The sequence below is a fragment of the Bacillus rossius genome, chromosome 2 (genome assembly GCF_032445375.1).
Source record: "Bacillus rossius redtenbacheri isolate Brsri chromosome 2, Brsri_v3, whole genome shotgun sequence".
Lineage (NCBI taxonomy): Eukaryota > Metazoa > Arthropoda > Insecta > Phasmatodea > Bacillidae > Bacillus > Bacillus rossius.
In genome coordinates, this window is record NC_086331.1 from 126,353,406 (window position 1) to 126,372,000 (window position 18,595).

General features: G+C 40.7%; 1 protein-coding gene across 3 annotated transcripts in view; it reads left to right on the plus strand.

Moving 5' to 3' along the window:
- LOC134529791 (scavenger receptor class B member 1-like) overlaps window positions 1–18,595 on the plus strand; it is a 259,546-nt gene that overhangs the window by 120,518 nt on the left and 120,433 nt on the right. Inside the window, exon 1 of one of the 3 annotated variants that reach the window (XM_063364238.1) lies at window positions 5,444–5,772. The exons of the other annotated variants lie outside the window; for them this stretch is intronic. Within the exon in view, the coding sequence (XP_063220308.1) occupies window positions 5,577–5,772 (196 nt within the window). The 5' untranslated portion in view covers window positions 5,444–5,576. Of the gene's footprint in view, window positions 1–5,443; window positions 5,773–18,595 lie in introns of those variants that run through there. 3 annotated transcript variants of the gene reach the window in all.

An 18,595-nucleotide genomic window follows, 5' to 3' on the forward strand; every position in this document is an offset into this window, starting at 1 on the left:
TGACCGCCAATAAACATGAAATAATGAGTTTTTGTGATAGAAATAGAGTAGCCAGTGGCATTTCAGTTAAACCTAAAAAGTTTCAGTTCTGCAATAGATTAAATTTTCCCTATTTGTAAAACCCAAAAACGTTAAAAATGTAACTTTGGCAGCTAATTATGCAGAATGTATGTGCTGTATATATGTTTAATTTCGTGGAAGTTAAACAATTGAAAAAAGTCTAAAAGTTGATCAGTGATTAATATAATTATAAAATCATGACCTGAAATGGGAGGCGCCCCCTTAAAGTTCCGTAGTAGCCGCTCACCAGCTCACTCACTGCCTTGTGCGTAGAGGTCATGGTGTAAGGAAGGGCAGGTGAAGCCGTCCGGCCGCCCAAACTCGTCCTCCACTGCGCACTACGTCACCTTGGTCGCACCGCCCGGTCCACACGCAGCGCGCTTACGGGAATACGACGCAGAGACAGTTCATTCACAATCGTGTGAATAGTGAGAGTGACCACGAAGCGTCAAAATACTTTGTTATGTGCATTGTATAGCATGCATTCAGAACATACAGTTTAAATAAATATATTAGTATCAAAACACGGGGTTTATATTAATAATAAAATTAACGAAGCAATATTTTTCGGCTGTTTCATCACTTCAAAATGTTGACTGGGTCTTGTATTTATCTAGATACCGCAATGGCCATGAATGTCAGCATTTACAAAAAAATATATATATTTTTTTTACATAAAACGACAGAATGGTAATGGGAATTGGAATGAAAATATTTGGAAAATATTTATTATGCATATTAATAAAATAATAAACATTCAGGATGCAGGCGACAAGGAATAATACACACATATTACAAAAAAAAACTCTCACAAAATAAAGTTTCTATAAATACTTATTAGTAATTTACATAAGCATAAGCGTTTTTTTTATTAATTTACTAATTTTAATTTTATTTAGTTACAAACAATAAACAAAAGGATAAATAATGATAGAAAATATATTAAAAAATATATTTAAAACATATTATTAAACCAAATAGCTCTACAGTATTCAGCAAAAACAGCTTGCAGGCATTAGATACGCTGAGAATGTACTGAGCGATGGTCCCTGCAAACTTTATTTGTAAGTGTTTAAAAAGTCATTTTTTTTAAAGCGTTAAATGCTATTTAAGGCGTAAAACACAAACTCTTAAACAAATTGTACCATTATCTAAACGCTTGAATGGAAAAAAAATATTGGCTAAGTCAAAAGTACATGACAATGAATTCATTTACGTTAATTTTCATTTTGTGTGTAAACCAACAACATAACACAGCACAAGCAGATTGTTATGCTGAAATCTTAAAATATCTTTAAGTAACTAACATATTATTAAAATCAGTATCATCACATATAACTAGAAAAGTAATTCCCTTTCACGCACCGCATTTTGAGCGGTAGTTTGCATTAACATTATTAAGTTAAATATATATCGTAATGAAATAAAAAATTAACTTCTTCCAAAGCCAATACGAATTCATTTAAAACAAACATATTAGGCCTCGAATTTCAAAAGTGGCTGTATGTAAGCCTGTTTCTTTTTTGGTGTATTTTATAATTCTTATCTCACGGTTTTGCGTGTATACTTAAATATATTTAAACGCAATGATATCATACGCCCTACCCACTCCATTAAAGAGAACATTTTAAACAATAGAAAAAATGCGCAGGTTTCTTTTTGATGTATAGGGGGTTCACATTCCTACTTTAATTCGATTTGTTTACATGCATTGATGAAATATTTCCCCCCCCCCCCCCCTTTTATTAATGCTACACAACCTAGTATCTAGGTTAATTCTATAACAAACAAGAAAAAAAGTTAAATTGAAGTAAATTCTGTAGTTCTCGCTGATGCCCGAACACACAAACATTTTAAAAACCATTGATGTGAGTTTTTAATAATGTGTATGTATACGTTTAAATATAATTTTTAATAAAATCATTCAATAAATAACCTTTTTACCGCGAAAGACTTTATTATTATAGATAATAACTCAGTATTTTGCACGAAATATATTCCTTGACCTAATATTAACCTACAGTTAATTATACAAAAAAAAATTAAAAATAAATTCTCGTTTTGTAAAACAAGTGACATTTCTACTTCAAATCACGTTTGTTTTTAAACTTACCTCTGCTAACACAGAATTTGTACTACCTTTTGCATACGTTCACCTACTTATTGCAAAGGTATTCATATTTTTGGAAAATAAAAATATTTTATGCCAGAATATCGAGTCGTTTTGAAATGATTGTGAAATCCGAACACTGCACAGCTACATAAAAGCACTCAGTATTATGTAAGCACCAACAATAACAAAGGTTCGCACGATGGATGGGAAGCGCCTGGAAGAAGAGCGCTGGCTACAACCAAGGTGACGTAGCGAGGGAGCGCGTGGAGGGGGTAAACCTGAGCACGGTCTCACCTCCCCTTCCTTACACCATGGCAGAGGTGACCATTCACTTGAAGCGCGTACAGGTATCGCCCTTGACGCTACGTCGTTTTCGATGACGGTGGTTGAATGAGCAGACAGCTCGACTCCCAGTAATGGCCGGTTGCACCACTGCAGCTCAGACGTGATCTCGAGTAAAGAGCTGGTTTGATCTTTGATCCTAGTTCGACTACTTTTCCTGCTGCGCCATTGTGCTGTGAGCGAAGATCATTGGGAACTGCGCTGTGAACCACTTCTCGGGTCGACACAGCACAGCATACATGGCCGGCATTTTCACAGACTTCGTGCAGGCTGATTAAAGGCCCGTCTACAATAGCAATGTCCTAAACTGTGTCCGAAGGACACTCGTCGCTGATTGGTCCACGTGACCCTCTGACGTCATGCGTCAAGTGGGCGAAGGTCCGAACCTATCTGGTCCGAAGACATTCGTCAATTTGAACTTTTTGTCCCAACCTGTGTACTTCGGACACAGAAAAAGAACAGAACACTCACGATATTTGAATTTCCGGTTCCCGTTTGAAAACGTGGTGTTTGTTTTTGTTATTGAAGGAAATGGAAGGTGTTGTAAGTCAAGAAGAGCCACTTTGCCTTACTGAATAAATATATAATATTGAACTCCCACAACTTTCATAAGTTCAATCTCAAACTACAAAGCATCAAAACAATAAACAAAAAAACATTTGGTTTGGCACTGGTAACAACTTTAGAAATCAATACATTCGGACATCGGACATCGCAATTGTGGACAGGGCAGTTTTCGGTGAGACAATGTGACGTCACTCACATTCGGATAATGACACGGACCACGCACAGGTTCGGACTATTGTAGACGTAAATATTAAGGTGAATATTCGGGCGTCTTCGGGCAGGGACAGAACTTGATGGACATCTTAGGCTTCTCGTGTAGTCCCAGTATGTGTTGGCGGAACATTTAGAGGAGAGAACCAGAGATCATTCTTGGGCTAAGATCATAGGGTCGCGGATCGAAGAGAAGAATGGTGCAACTGGTCATAAATCAACCAGTATTCGATTTTCTGCGGGGAGAAAATTAAAGGCTTTTTCCGCATTTCGGAAACGCAGCAGACGTTGCTGTGAGTCGGTGTGATTTCTCGGAGTGCTTCCAGTTCTTACCCATATATTCCGTCAGTGCCCTATTATCTTCCCATCACCACTCACCAATGTCGACGAGTTCTTAAGCCCTTATTTATTCATTCAGTTTTGGTAGCTGCAGGTATTTGTGTTAGTACTTAATTAAATTTTAATATTGTGTATTAAAAAAACAATATTCAATATGTTTAAAGTTTTTATGTTGTTAAATTTTAATTTTTTTATTTAATACATTATGTTATATGTTTTTAGTTAGTTCTAAACATGGGTGTTAAATTGGTAGATGATCTATCAGTAATTGTTTAAACATGTATGTATTCTTAAATTTTTTTTTTGCCTGGCAGAAAGCTTGATGGACACTCACAAGCAGTTCTTTCCCTGTGTTTCCACATCTGGGTAAACGAGTGCAAATTTACTTATGTGGTCTCGTTTTCGATTCTGAGATCACCCATTTTGGGTGGGGGGGGGGGGGAGAGACTCTAATTGCCGAGATTGTGACCTAGTTTTTTGAAGTAGTTCTGGGCCCACTCGCTAGATATTAATTTTCATAACATATTACTATCATGGCTGTAAGTGAGAAGTAATGCCTAAGCTACTATCAGTAAACTAAACAGTGGACATTATTTCACTTTATTTTGGTAGCCACATAATTCGTGGTGTGGCATGCCAGCAATTCTGCATCTCCTAATATTATATATTAATTTTTTTTAATTACAAAACAGCATTTAATGTTTCTCGCACAGATTAAATCTCTGTTACTTGGGAATCTGTCTTCAAGCAGTTAATTTAACATTTCCAAACTTTGGATTTCAACCTCACGTCCGAGTTTTTTTTTTTTTTTTGTTTGTTGTTATTCGGCCACCCAACAGATGACGACACGGGAAGCCTTTTTTCACAGGCGAGAGAGGCAAAACCCGAAGTTCCCCGAAGTTAATGCTTTTTTTTTCTCCGTATATTTAATGTAGCTGTCCTAACCAAATCAACCGTCCACAATGTATTAAAGTATTTATAATGTAGCTAACCTAACCTAATTGACCATTAGTATCCTTTTATCAACACCGGCATATTTATTTACAATGAACAAAAAAAAATTGGTTGTCTGTAAAGTCGGTTTACGGACGATAGTTTAACGTGACAACGTAATTTATTTTTAACTATAACTTTTATACATGTTTGCTATTTAACTTCTTCCAATCTGTGTTATTCTGTTGAGGATAGGACGATGATAGGAAAAGTAGGAAACGAATGGGAGTGTTTCAAGTTTAATGTGCCTCGAAAAAGGTCAAATCGATGGTTGTTCCAATCGAGTGGAAGAGAGATAGATGCGGCGCAAGCGTACAATGAGCGTAACGGGACACTCTTTCGTGCGTGCAAGCCGGCGTTCATCGATTTATTAGACGTTGTCACGTCAAAAAAAAAACGAAGATGCACGATCGGGCGTTTGGCTCTCTCTCGTCTGTAAAAAAGAAGGCTTCATGACGACGCGTGTCCAGTTAAACTGTGGTTTCAGTTGCCGCCGTAAGAGCCGCGCTTCTGAGACGGCGTCACGCAGTCCTGGGCGGTGTTTCACCCGCTCGCGCTCCTCAGGGCCAGAGTTGACCGCCGTCTCTCTTTCTCTCTATCTTTGGCTCGCGAACCTGACCTCGCCGACTGTGTTCCGCGCGGCGGGCCCGGTCAGACTGGTTGCGGTGGAGGAGGGGAGGGGGAGGAGGAATCCTGTCCATCGCGGCCGGCCGCTCCTGATTGGCGGGCAGGGCAGGGTGAGGGTGAAAGGGGGGAGGGGGGGAGCAGGGGCCGGGGGTTTTCCCCGGAGACACCCCCCGCCGCCAGAAGGGAGGGTAGACCCGGTGTTGCTTCTATATGAGCGGGCTTCGCGCGCCCGGCCGGGTTTACTCGTCTGTTGTCGCCCGCGCAACGGAGCTCGCAGCAGCCGCCCGGCGGAATACTGTCAGCTCGCGCGCCCCGACGCCCCGACATGAAGGACCTGGGTCTGTGCGGCCTGTTCGGCGGCTCCTACTGCACGGTGTCCGCGGCAGAGCCCCCGCCGGCACTGCCCGCCGACCGCGCTCCGCCGCGCCAGAAGCAGCAGCTGTCCAAGAAGGGCTCCGTCATCATCAACCAGTACTTCCGCGACAGCCGCCGCGTCAGCGCCGCGCGCCGCCGGCCCAAATGTGAGTGTGCCGCCCTGCCTTCCCCCGGGGTACTGTTCCCAGCGAACACCCTGAGCCCACGTCAACCCCTGCGCGCACACTGTCCGCAGACACTAAGGGCCTGGGGACAAATAATCCTGTCGGGCCCCCTCCCCATTGCTAGAGACCTGCAAAATTCGCGGATTCATTGACCTCCAGGATAGACTCCACAGTCCTTTAAATACTCGCGGAAATGACACCTGTTCATTGGCTACTGACGCGTGAGACGTCTCAACTAGGCTGTCCGTAATTCGGCACTTTCTTGGTTTAGTGTTTCCCATTGGCTCGCAGTTCCCCGGATAAAATGTGGGCCAATCGCAGAAGCGGTACGAAGGTATAGTTGTTTTGATGCTAGCCTATCGCGAAATGAATCCGCGAATTTTGCATGTCTCTACCCATTGCTTAAGTGCCAATCCCTAGAGACCGAAAAAAATTCGCGTATTCATTTCACGATATGCTAGAATCCAAACAACTGTACCTTTATGTTGCTTCTGCGATTGGCTTATAGTTCATCTGAAGGTTTTTGAGCCAATGGAAAACCTTCAACCAAAAAAGTATCGAATCGCAAGCGTCCCAGTTGACACGTGTCACGAGTCAGTAACCAATGAGCAGGTGGCATTTGCCTGAGTGTGTTGGAGATTGTGGATTCTATCCTGGAGGTCATCGAAAGCGCGAATTTTTCAGGTCTCTACCAATTCCACAATTAACAAAAACGGGTGTTGTCTGTAAAGTCGGTTCACGGACGATAATTCTACGTGATAACGTCATAAGAACACATTGATGGAAAATTGCATACTTTTTAATTTTCAAATATTACTTACAGTTTTTTTTTAAATTTAATTCAAACGATTTGTTTAAATATAATTACGAACAATTAGTTTAAAAAAAGCTCGCCTTAACCTGTTTGATATTATAGAAGATTTTCTCGCACGGTTGTTGACTGGTTCTTGCACGCTCGGCTCAGGCGGAACGTGACAATTTTTCGTTTGTGCAACCGGCGTTCATCGATTTATAAGACGTCAACGTCAAAAAAAATTGCCAGTCATGGGGACTGTCGACAGAAGTGAAAACTTAAAACTTGGTTTGTAAATGTGTAATATCTGACATCATTTCTACGTCAAATGTACCTACGTAAGAAAATGATTTTGGTATTATATCAGTACGATGTCAACCTGATATCATTTATCCTTACATAATTTTTTAGTCACAACAAATGTCAGTGGTATGTAAAAATTCATTACCTAGCTATGACTTACCAGTGATGTCAGACCTAGGTCATGTATTCACGTGGTCAAATTAACTTCACTTACTGCTACTACTGCATGTCGGTCATACAAAATCACAAGATTTTACCCATCCAAAAAAGAGTCCAACACGCACATGATACAGTCGAGTATATACAATGTATTAGTGTACCTATACATGCGTATACACGTACACAGGCCGCTGCGATTCGCCAGTCTGACGCAACACGTCACTAGCATGTCGGTGACGCGAAACCAAAAGTTTTTTCCCTACCAAAAAAAAAAGGCTCAACGCGGATAAAGAAGTTTTCACTTCAAAAACTATGAGTGAGTCTTTCGGTAATCGCCAGTGATGTGTAAACATCTAACCTCGGTAAACAGGTGCATCAATATGTTCTCGCGTTGTTCGTGTTGCAGATAAATATACAATACGTAGGGACCGGAAAAATTCGCGGATTAAATGACCTCTAGGATAGTCTCCATTATCCTCTGCACATCTCAAGTAAACACGCGTGTTCATTGGGTACTAAATTGTGAGGCGTCTCCACGGGGTAGCTCGTGATTCGACGCTTCTTTGGTCGATAGTCTCTCATTGGCTCAGAGAGTTCCAGTTAAACCGCGAGCCAATAGCAGAACCAGCAGAAATGTACACAAGTTTGAATTTCAGCATATCACGAAATTAATCCGCGAATTTTTCCGGTCTGTAACAATACGAAATGTATCTGAGATAATGCTGAACGGGATAAATAAGCTGATGGTCGCTTTTCAAATACCGAAAATTTCTGGACGCGAACAACACACTTTCTGCGCCCGCTGCTGGGATTCGCTGTCAAACGCAGATAGCAGAGCAGCACGAAACAACTGGAAAATTTAAAACAATTAGAAACGGATCCGATAACACCTTGATTTGAACCTGATCTTTGACAAGGGATGTTTTTAAAATACTGCCCACCTTGTTTAAACGCACCAAACTGTTACTACTATAAATGTTTCCGCACACGGTAGAAGTTTTACTTCTATGGCATTACTAAAATATAAACCTTAAACATTTAATAATTCACATTATAATACTAAGTACATGTTTGTTAATTTGTTTTTGCCTAAACGACTAAAATCAGTCTTTAAATACTTCCTACAAACAAACCTTAACCTAAGTGAGCTGTTGAACAGTATTATCAAACCTATAATATTTTAACGTTGTTTAAAAATTCGGTTGTCTGTATAGTCGGTTTACGGACGATAGTTTAACGTGACAACGTCATAACAAAACATTGATGAAATGATTGCATACTTTTATAAATAAAATTGAATCATTTTTATTGAACTATCACTATTTTGTATGTATACAAAGGAGTGAAATGAAATCTAAAATTTAATTGATAAATTTACTTTTATTTGCACTCATTAATTCAAATATGTTTATTACTTTAACGAACAGATTATTTTAACTATAACTTTTATACATGTTTGCTATTTAACTTCTTCCAATCTGATTTATTCTGTCAAGGATAGGACGATGATAGGAAAAGAAGGAAACGAATGGGAGTGTTTGAAGTTTAATGTGCCTCGAAAAAAGTCAAATCGATTGTTGTTCCAATCGAGTGGAAGAGAGATAGATGCGGCGCAAGCGTACAATGAGCGTAACGGTACACAGCGTACCGGGACAATGTGCGTTACGGGACACTTTTTTGTGCGTGCAGCCAGCGTTCATCGATTTATTATACGTTGTCACGTCAAAAAAATTTCCATTGACGAGATTTGATCCATGTCCATTGAGGTTTACAAATGCGCTCACTGCAGTTGTGCTCCTAATTGGCCTTGGAATATTATTTACAAATTACAGGTTTCAAATACAGAACCTTAGTAGCTCCATGCAACTTTAGATGAGATAAAAGTTTAACATATGAAATTAAATATTTAAGTAAACATTAATATACACTAATCAATAAAATTGGTCTCGGCTGGGGCTGTCGCCCCCACCGCCCCCCTTCTGGAGCCGCGCTTGCCGCCATCTGTGTATCACATTTCCGTTCATCGACCTCAGTTCGATTTTCACGACATCACGCCTACCCAATGTCGTATACCGAGAGCTAAGATGTTTACACACAAAAAAAATACGCCTGCAGCGCAGTAATATTCCCTGGCGGGTCAACAGCCGGAAGACACCCGAAAATAATCCGAGCGCCAGCGGCTAGAGCGGTGCCGGACTACAGAGCGTGCCGGACTATGGAGCGTGCCGGACTATGGAGCGTGCCGAGCCACAGAGCGCCGCTCCAAAGAACTGCCACTGCGCTGTTTGTATGACGACGATCTAAATCACTCCGGGCAGAATGCTGGCATGGTTCCCGACTCATGCGCCCTTGACTGGCGATGTTTTGTGTGTTTCCTTGTGCGGGAGTGGTCACCTCACTCGCCTCGTGACCAGGCGTGAGCAGATGGGGTCTCCTCATGGCCATTCGATTTATTTATTTTTCGTTCTCTTCTGTTTTGGAAAAATATTGTGTTTGTTTCGTATTTTCGTTTTGTCGTGTTTTTGTCTCGTTTCAACTGTTGTGCTGAATTTTTTTGGGTTCAATATTTTAGTGCTGTCATCATTTGTGGGTTTTTTTTTTTCGTTCTGTTAGTCCATTTTTCTTTGTTTGTTGACCATGTTCCTGTTATGGAATATTTTGTGGTGTTTATATATATCCTATTGACAACAGCAATTTTTTGCTTAATTTGTGTTTTTGTCTTTTCGGTTTTTTGTAGTTTTCTTCTACAGACATACATGTGCTTAGCAATGGCGTTTGTCCAAAAGCTTACATCAAGTCTTGTATATAAGAGCCATTCCACTTGCCCATACAAGTTACCTTTCAAGGTTTTGTTTTAACGTGAATTCTTCGGTCATTAAAAGAGGCGAGAGATTTTATGTGCGGAAACTTCTGAACGCTGGTATTGCAAGTGGTATAGTGACGAGCATACAGCCTTTGTCTTTAGTGTTCCCTCATAAAATGGTAGGGTCACCGCTAAAAGTCTCGTAGAGACGCGCTACCGACGTGAAGACTGCACGCCAGTTCTGTGCCTGGCGCGTAGAGGCGAAGATGCGTGCGATGCGCGAGCCAGTGTCGCCCTTAGTGCCTCCGCGCTTTTAGATCGGTATTCCAAGACACAAAAAATGAGGGTTTGGTTGTTGAGTGTACTACACCTGTAGCCCAACCGTATTCCTAGTGTACGATAGGACACGGCCAGTCCCCTACTTTTAGGGAACCGATTTTGGTGTCCCATCTGTTCACGTTCTTTTGTTTAATTACGCGCATGCGCAGAGCTCACTTTTTCGTTGATTTCGTCAAGATGGCGGACTCGCGTCTGGCGCTGTTAACTCTTGTATATTCAGTCTCGTGGAATATCGGGGGACGAACCAAGTGTGTTGGTGTGCCGAATAATACTTTATGACAGCGAAGCTATCCTGGAATACATTTAGTAAACTTTAATGATCACAACAAGAAATAATCGCAAGTACTTGAGAAAATCAAGAAAGGCGGTTATATTTTTTGTAAGATGATGCTGCTACCTCTAGTATTTTTTCTGTAACAATTGTTATTACATAATATATTATTGCGTTATTAAAAACGTAAAAATATTTTTTTTCCCCAGTGACGTGGTTTGAACCACGTCGAAAATTTGAACTTCAACTTCACAAGCGCGCGCTTTAGCGCTGTGCTAACTTTTCTTTTTTTTTTCTTAAAAGATGGGTGGCACATCGGTAAGTTTGACAGTCACCTATGTGTCAATCATCTTCCCCCCTTAATGATTTTTTTTATGTAACCCCGCGTCGTTGTGAAATTGTAGTTGTAGTTAGTTGTTGGTGTATGGGCAAGCACCAAGGAGACGATGAGGACAACACAAATTACATCCATGTCCTACCCGGGATTCGAACCCAGAACCCCCGTTGCCTACTGCGCTACGAAGGCCGACACTAACGAACCTGTTGGTAATTTATAAGAAAAACAAATATTTATCATATTTAGTGTAATGCCGGTTTTCTTATGTATTTTAAAACACGTAATTACTTTTTTTTATCACCATTTCAGCTTACCAAATATATGCCAAGGTAGTTTCACTATCATGAAGTTTCATTTGGCCCACCAGTACGTTTGGTATGTCCCCTAGTGTTTACGAACGTTACTGCATGTGGGTTTAGCCTGTGTTGCTACTCATGGGTCTGACATCTTGATGACTTCGGGAGGGTGGTTGTACTTTATCTTCAACTTCCGTTCCCTTCACGAAATTACTCCTACCAAACGCCGAGAGATAAGATGTTTACCCGTCAAAAAACACTGGATATGAACCCGAGAACTTTAGAGTGTGTGTCCTATCAAAGAATGACTTGATGTAAGCTTTTGGACATACGCCATTGCTAAGCACTTTTTCTGTAGAATAAAAACTATAAACATAAAAAATGCTTAGCAATGGCGTAGGCCTATGTCCAAAAGCTTACATCAAGTCATGCACTCCCATTGCACAAATCTTTCAAAGATACTATCAAAGAATGCCTATCCGGCAAATATATCACTCTGACATTTCGTTGCTGCTCACATGAACTTCAAATTTTTTAAAAATATATACTTTCCTAAATGTAATAGGAGTTAGCATAAATGCTTTCCATTGGTTGTCATGAGTCAACAAAACAGTTACGAACGACAGTACAACTCAAAATAATAAACAAGACACATTTTTTTTTAAACAAAAAAAATACAACAGCTTACGACTTGTCAGAGATCCTAGCAGCCAAATATAGTCAGTCAAGGCCCTGTGTTTTTAAGCTCGTTACTTCGCAATGGCTATTTTTCTGATAGGATCGCTGTTGATTTAATATGTATGACTTCTATGTTGCCCTGTGTGTGGTTTTTTTTCGATTGTGTTGTTATCTCATTGGCCCTTGTTATTTTTTTCTCGTGTTTGACAATTTCATCAGTTCAGTCAAGATCGTGCGATATTTCACACTGCCGCCCAACTTTAACTATAGTCAGCAACAGTCAGCTGCAACTCTGACACAATAATGGTGACTGCACACTGGAAATGTGACCTACCCAGTAAATATTACAACAGACTATTTTTACAGATGTGGCATACTGTATTATATAGCCACGAACCCTTACATTTATGTTTTATTTTTCCAAGTGATTTTTTGGAATAGTTTTTACTGTTTTTTCTTCATTTATATTATTCATTAAGCTTCCTTAATTTATTGTATTCAATAGTGTGGTCCCAATGGTCAGTGTAAAAGTGTTTTATTTTTATAATGTAGTGTAATAACACGAGTAAATTGTAAACCGGCCTAGTGCTGAATTTTGTTCGTGTATAAAATAAAATAAATAAATAAAAGTACTGGCGTGTTCTCTACAACGCAATTGAAATGGCTGTCTCGTAAAACCGGCTGTTTGGCTCAGTGTTCAGGACCGGCGGAGAACCGAAGGATCTGGTTTTGATACCCGGTTGGGTTGTTGAACTTTCCCTTGAAGGAAATGTCCTTCCCTGGTTCGGGACTGGTCGCCGTGTGGTCCTTCGCCAGCCAGCGGATGGCAACGACGAACCATTGCAGAATCACGCTGCCAAGGAAACCTCGGTCGGGTTTCAGACACTGCCGTGGGAATCAAGCAACACGGATTGTGAAACCCAACAAATAATTAGTACTTATTGTTGTAATCCTTGTTTCTATTCGTTTACTGGTATGCACACTGTAGGTTGTAACCACTTAGCTGTGGTGAAATATATTTTTTTTCTTCGGACACAAAAATCACATAATCATGTTTCAAGAGAGTTTCTCCTTAAAATAGTATGCGAATAATTTAAATATAAATTTTAAAATAATTAATCAATCAGATCTGAAGATAACTGATGTACTGCTTTTTAAGCGTATTGCGGTATCAGTAAGCATGTCGAATTAATGTAGACGAAAGTAGATACGTTGTACGTATTTGCTGACAGTAGTCCTTGAATACATTATCTATGGTTCTACCACTTCAAGCGCCACGGCCCTCGAGATGGTACGGAACCTTGTGCTTGGAGGCTGTTGGACTTTGAACTTGAATTCTTGCTCGTCTGCCTTAGTAACGTGATACAGCTACACTGTAAACTATTTTTTTGTACGTTTTACAAGAAAAATCCTTTGGAAACTCAGTTGACAACGATATCACTTGTAAAACTGCAAGGCATATCTTTGTAAAATTTGCAAATGGTACAAAACTGTGCGTTGCAATAATTTTATAAGTGATATCGTTGGCAACTATCCTTCTAAAAGTACAAAAAAAATTTTACAGTCTACATGTGGGAGGACTCTTGAGGGCTTATCGTTTTCTGACAAGATCTAGCAACTAAACATTACGGTCCTCGTGTCGTCTCCCGACCTTGGTGGAACGTAATTTTTTTCGTTAACAGTAAAGTCTAAAATCATGTTCTCTCTCTTCCAGCATGGCGTAAGTGAATGATTTATGGTACTTTTATTTGTCTTTCTGTCTGCCTTTCGACCTCTCTCTCTCTCTTTCTCTCTCTCGATGGTCATAAGGAGACAAGAGATAGGTTTTCCGATCGCACTGTAATGAGGAGACTTTTGTGGCTTGCCAACAGATATATTTGATGTTTACTTAAATGAATTCATGCAAATAAAACTGCTATCACTATCGGCACGGTTCATTTCAACAGAGAGGGCACTCGTAACACCATGCAAAGAGCGCTCAATGTTATCTCCGTGTTATAGTTAATTAATCGCAGTGACTTTAGGCTCGTAGCTAATTTTCCAAACTGCGCTTAAGATAACATCCAATACATAATTGAAGGAATAAATGCGTACTTCAAAAATTCAATATCTAAAGCACATGCGATTGCTTATGCTGAGAACTCTAGCAAACATGTCACGTAGCAGCAAGGTTGTTTGTCTTAAAAACATCACAGTTTGGCACCATGGATAAAAAAAATTTACGTGCAAGTGTAAGGATTGTGCGGCATTGTACGGCTGAGAATAAGTTGGCGCATCGGTGTTTATGATCTCTGTGGCCAGGGTCTTGGGTTCGATTCCAACCACCGGCATGGCTCATATTTAGGAGCACCGTGTAGCACTGGGTGGTTCTGAGGGTCTGTTCCTCTGTGCATACCGCGGGACGGAACACCCTACTAAATAAACCGTCTAAACAAACAACGCATTAAAAATATTTGGAACATTACTTTGTATTTAATATTCAATATTGCACAAAGTATGTGTTTCGAATTATAATACAAACAATTAAAATGTATTTATTGGCAATAATATATTACTTCAAAGCTTTTTAAGAAAAAACGAGTGAGAGGTGACTAAGAAATTATAATTGTGAAATAAATTTTCTCAAGATATAAGTAGAATTATAAAGTTCACGATGAGTGATTTCCCCCCATCATAAATATTTACGAAAAACGTTGTTAAATTAAAATAAATGTTAGTGTTTTACACCAGAAAAATGTAACTGATTTATTTATTCACTACCGTTAAATACAAAAGTCTATCAAATCTTACACAGTACCATTTGAAGTTAACTAAAAAAAAAATAATAGTAACCTTAATGGAAAAAAACACGCTAAAGTGTCTTCCACAAAACTGATTTAATTTTGAAATTTTTTTTCATTTTGTTACGTTTAAATCAGATTAAGTCACTAAAAGAAATAGAACGCATTTAATCTAAAATATTGTTTAACGGTTTTGTTACATGGTTCAGAAATTATCATTTGCTTTCCGTACATATCACATAAGTTTATTGACGTCATAACGTCTTATAAATCAATGAACGCCCACTGCACGCACGAAAAATTGTCACGTTCCACCTGAGCCGAGCGTGCAAGAACCAGCCAACCACCGTGCGAGAAAATCTTCTATAATATCAAACAGGTTAAGGCGGGCTTTTTAACTAAATTATTTTCTTCTCAAGCGAATTAAAATTCACGAAAACCACTAAACAAATGTGTAACCCAAAATAAATAGAACTTCGTTTTTATAAAGCTTGCAATGATAGCCGTATTTTACACATATGCACCCCTGAGTGTGTATTTCGCGATGAAATTAATTTTTAATTTTTTTCCCCTTGATCTTATTTCACATTATGTACTACAAACCCTGACACTACATTCCAGAATTTAATACGTGGACTTCCGATAAATGGGTGACATCAAATATTATTTTTAAATAACTTTTTTCCCAGCTTGTGGGTGTAAACATAACTGGAGTGTCAAATTTCACTAGTGACAAATTTCACCAAAAGTATGACATTTCAAGGTCAGTTTTTAAGGACAAAGTCGCTTGAATACCAAGATGATCTTCTGTCAAAGACCAACTCCATGCTACGCAGCATGAAGACTGCTCTAGATTCGCCATAATGATACTACTTACATCGATCTCCACGTCAGTAATCAGTTAATCGCTCTTCTAATGGTACGTTACAATACATAAGTACTTATTTTCTCACTGGCTACTTAACATCGTGCTAACCACGTGTTGTATTAGTTGATTTACATGCGGTCATGAACAGCGAATTTTCAAAAGTTCTATTAAGAATTTTCTTTGATTAATTTAATTGCATCTATAATATTTAAATTTAAACACCTTTTTAATTCTTATTCTATACAAAGGTATGTATGTGTATGTATATATATATATATATATATATATATATATATTTACAACGTAACCTTTTTTTGTGTTTAGGTAAAACTAAATTCTCTGCTGTTTTTGCGAGTTTATAAAAAATAAAGGTCCCGAATTCGATTCACAGAAAATTTGAGTTTAGAACTGCATTTTGAGCTCTCACTTCATCGCCATTCTTCGGAAGGGTCCGGGAAACCATTGCAGAATCAAAGGCTTTATTGCCAGCATGGCTATGTCCCGTGCGTCCGAGGCCGAAGCCTTTGAGTCTAATCATGCTGGGTTTCAGCCATGCAGGAATTGTATCATGCATCGTGAGATTTATCGGGAATTGGCCAGCCATGGCAGTAACTGATGCCAGGACTAACTCCCCTATCTTAAGCTCTAGATTATAACTAGTTAAGTTGGGCCCTGGGTGAACCCTGCATAGACACAGGAAAAATCCTGGGCTCATTCATGCGTGGTTAAATAACTGCAAGATTCGAGCAGGTAGGTTCGGCACAGGACGAGAAGGTAGTCCAGGAAGAAGAGTTGTCAGGGGCATGCGGCGGTCGGCGGCTCGCATTGGTGTATGCGCGCGTCTGGATTGGCACCCCTGGCGGTGAGCGACAGCACCAATCCACCAGTCAGCACGCGTGCTTAACGTTAGGGACGAAGACGGCGTTGAACGCATACGAGAGAACAATTGTACTAAGTTAATGAGGTTAATTAATCGCGAGCTGGCACGTCGTACATCACTCCATAGGTAGAGACAGGAAAAATTCTCGGGTTCAATGACCTCCAGGATGGACTCCAATATCCTCTGCACACTCGGGCAAATACCAACTGTTCATTGGCTGCTGACTTGTGAGTCGTCTCGTCTGGGTGGCCTGTGATTCGACACTTCTATGAGTGAGGGTCTCTAATTGGCCCTCAGTCCTCCAGTTTAACAGTGAACCAATGACAGAAACAGCACTAAGGTATCATTATTTGAATTTTAGCATAACACGAAATGAACCCGCGAATTTTTCAGGTATTTTCCATAGGTAGGGGCAGGCATTTTTCGCGAATAAATCTGAACGCCTCTTAGACTGCAACAAGGTATACCCGCACCAGCTGTTTACTCATTGTGATTGGCGGACGTCGGCGAGAGAAGTCGTTGGCCTTATTTGGCCGAGCCACTAAGGACGCGTCTGCTTCCGCGCTGAAAAGCTTTGATTGGTGGTTTAACAATCGACAGGTACCTAAAGGAAAACCACCAAATCAGGACACACAAACGGTGATACATTGTTTTAACTTTCACCTAGTCTCAGAATCTTTTCGCGAAATATGCATGCCCCTATCCATAGGGGATGGAGCGGCAGGTGGCCTGTCCTCAGTGAAAGGCGAAACTATCCAAGCGGTCGATGCAGAACCGCAGCCCCAGGACCCAGTCTGCTCTAGCAGAAGACTCACGCGCCGTGGAAAGACCAGGGCGAATGCCGGGATTGTCCGCGAATAGCTCGCCCGCGGGTTGTTCGATTCCTCAGGGTTCAGGGTCGGACCTCCAGCTCTGCAGAAGGCGGGCGGTATACACCGCAGGATCACTTACACAGTCCAGCCTTGATGCTCGTAGCGGTTCTTCACGATTCCTTACCCCGCAGACACGGAACTAGCTTGCCGGCTGCCTTGCCTTTGTCTCCCTTTGCGTCCCACTGGATTCGGCTCGGCTTCCAGTCCGCGTACTGGAAGACCAAAACAACTGTCCGATTCCGCTTCACGTGGCATCTTTACTGGCCATTTCCTTCCGCTAAGCACGCAAACACTTCTGTCGTGTATTTCCGCTGCACGTGGAATCTTTACTGGCCATTTCCTTCCGCTAAACACGCAAACACTTCTGTCGTGTATTTCTGCTGCACGTGGAATCTTTACCGGGCATTCCCTTCCGCTAAACACGCAAACCCTGCTGTCATGTATTTCCGCTGCACGTGGAATCTTTACCGGCCATTTCCTTCCGCTAAACATGCAAACACTTCTGTCGTGTATTTCTGCTGCACGTGGAATCTTTACTGGGCATTCCCTTCCGCTAAACATGCACACACTTCTGTCATGTATTTCCGCTGCAAGTGGAATCTTTACCGGCCATTTCCGTCCGCTAAACACGCATACACTTCTGTCGTGTATTTGCGCTGCACGTGGAATCTTTACTGGCCATTTCCTTCCGCTAAACAGCAAACACTTCTGTCGTGTATTTCCGCTGCACAATCTTTACTGGCCATTTCCTTCCGCTAAACACGCATACACTTCTGTCGTGTATTTCCGCTGCACGTGGAATCTTTACTGGCCATTTCCTTCTGCTAAACAGCAAACACTTTTGTCGTGTATTTCCGCTGCACAATCTTTACTGGCCATTTCCGTCCGCTAAACACGCATACACTTCTGTCGTGTATTTACGCTGCACGTGGAATCTTTACTGGCCATTTCCTTCCGCTAAACAGCAAACACTTCTGTCGTGTATTTCCGCTGCACAATCTTTACTGGCCATTTCCTTCCACTAAACACGCATACACTTCTGTCGTGTATTTCCGCTGCACAATCTTTACTGGCCATTTCCTTCCGCTAAACACGCATACACTTCTGTCGTGTATTTCCGCTGCACGTGGAATCTTTACTGGCCATTTTCTTCCGCTAAACACGCAAACACTTTTGTCATGTATTTCTGCTGCAAGTGGAATCTTTACCGGCAATTTCCGTCCGCTAAACAAGCACACACTTCTGTCGTGTATTTCCGCTGCACAATCTTTACTGGCCATTTCCTTCCGCTAAACATGCAAACACTTTTGTCATGTATTTCCGCTGCACGTGGGAACTTTACTGATAATTTTCATCCACCAAACTTTTAAACATTAAAATTATATTTCTGTTACACGAGAGTTAACCAACTGCTGTAAGTAGAAAC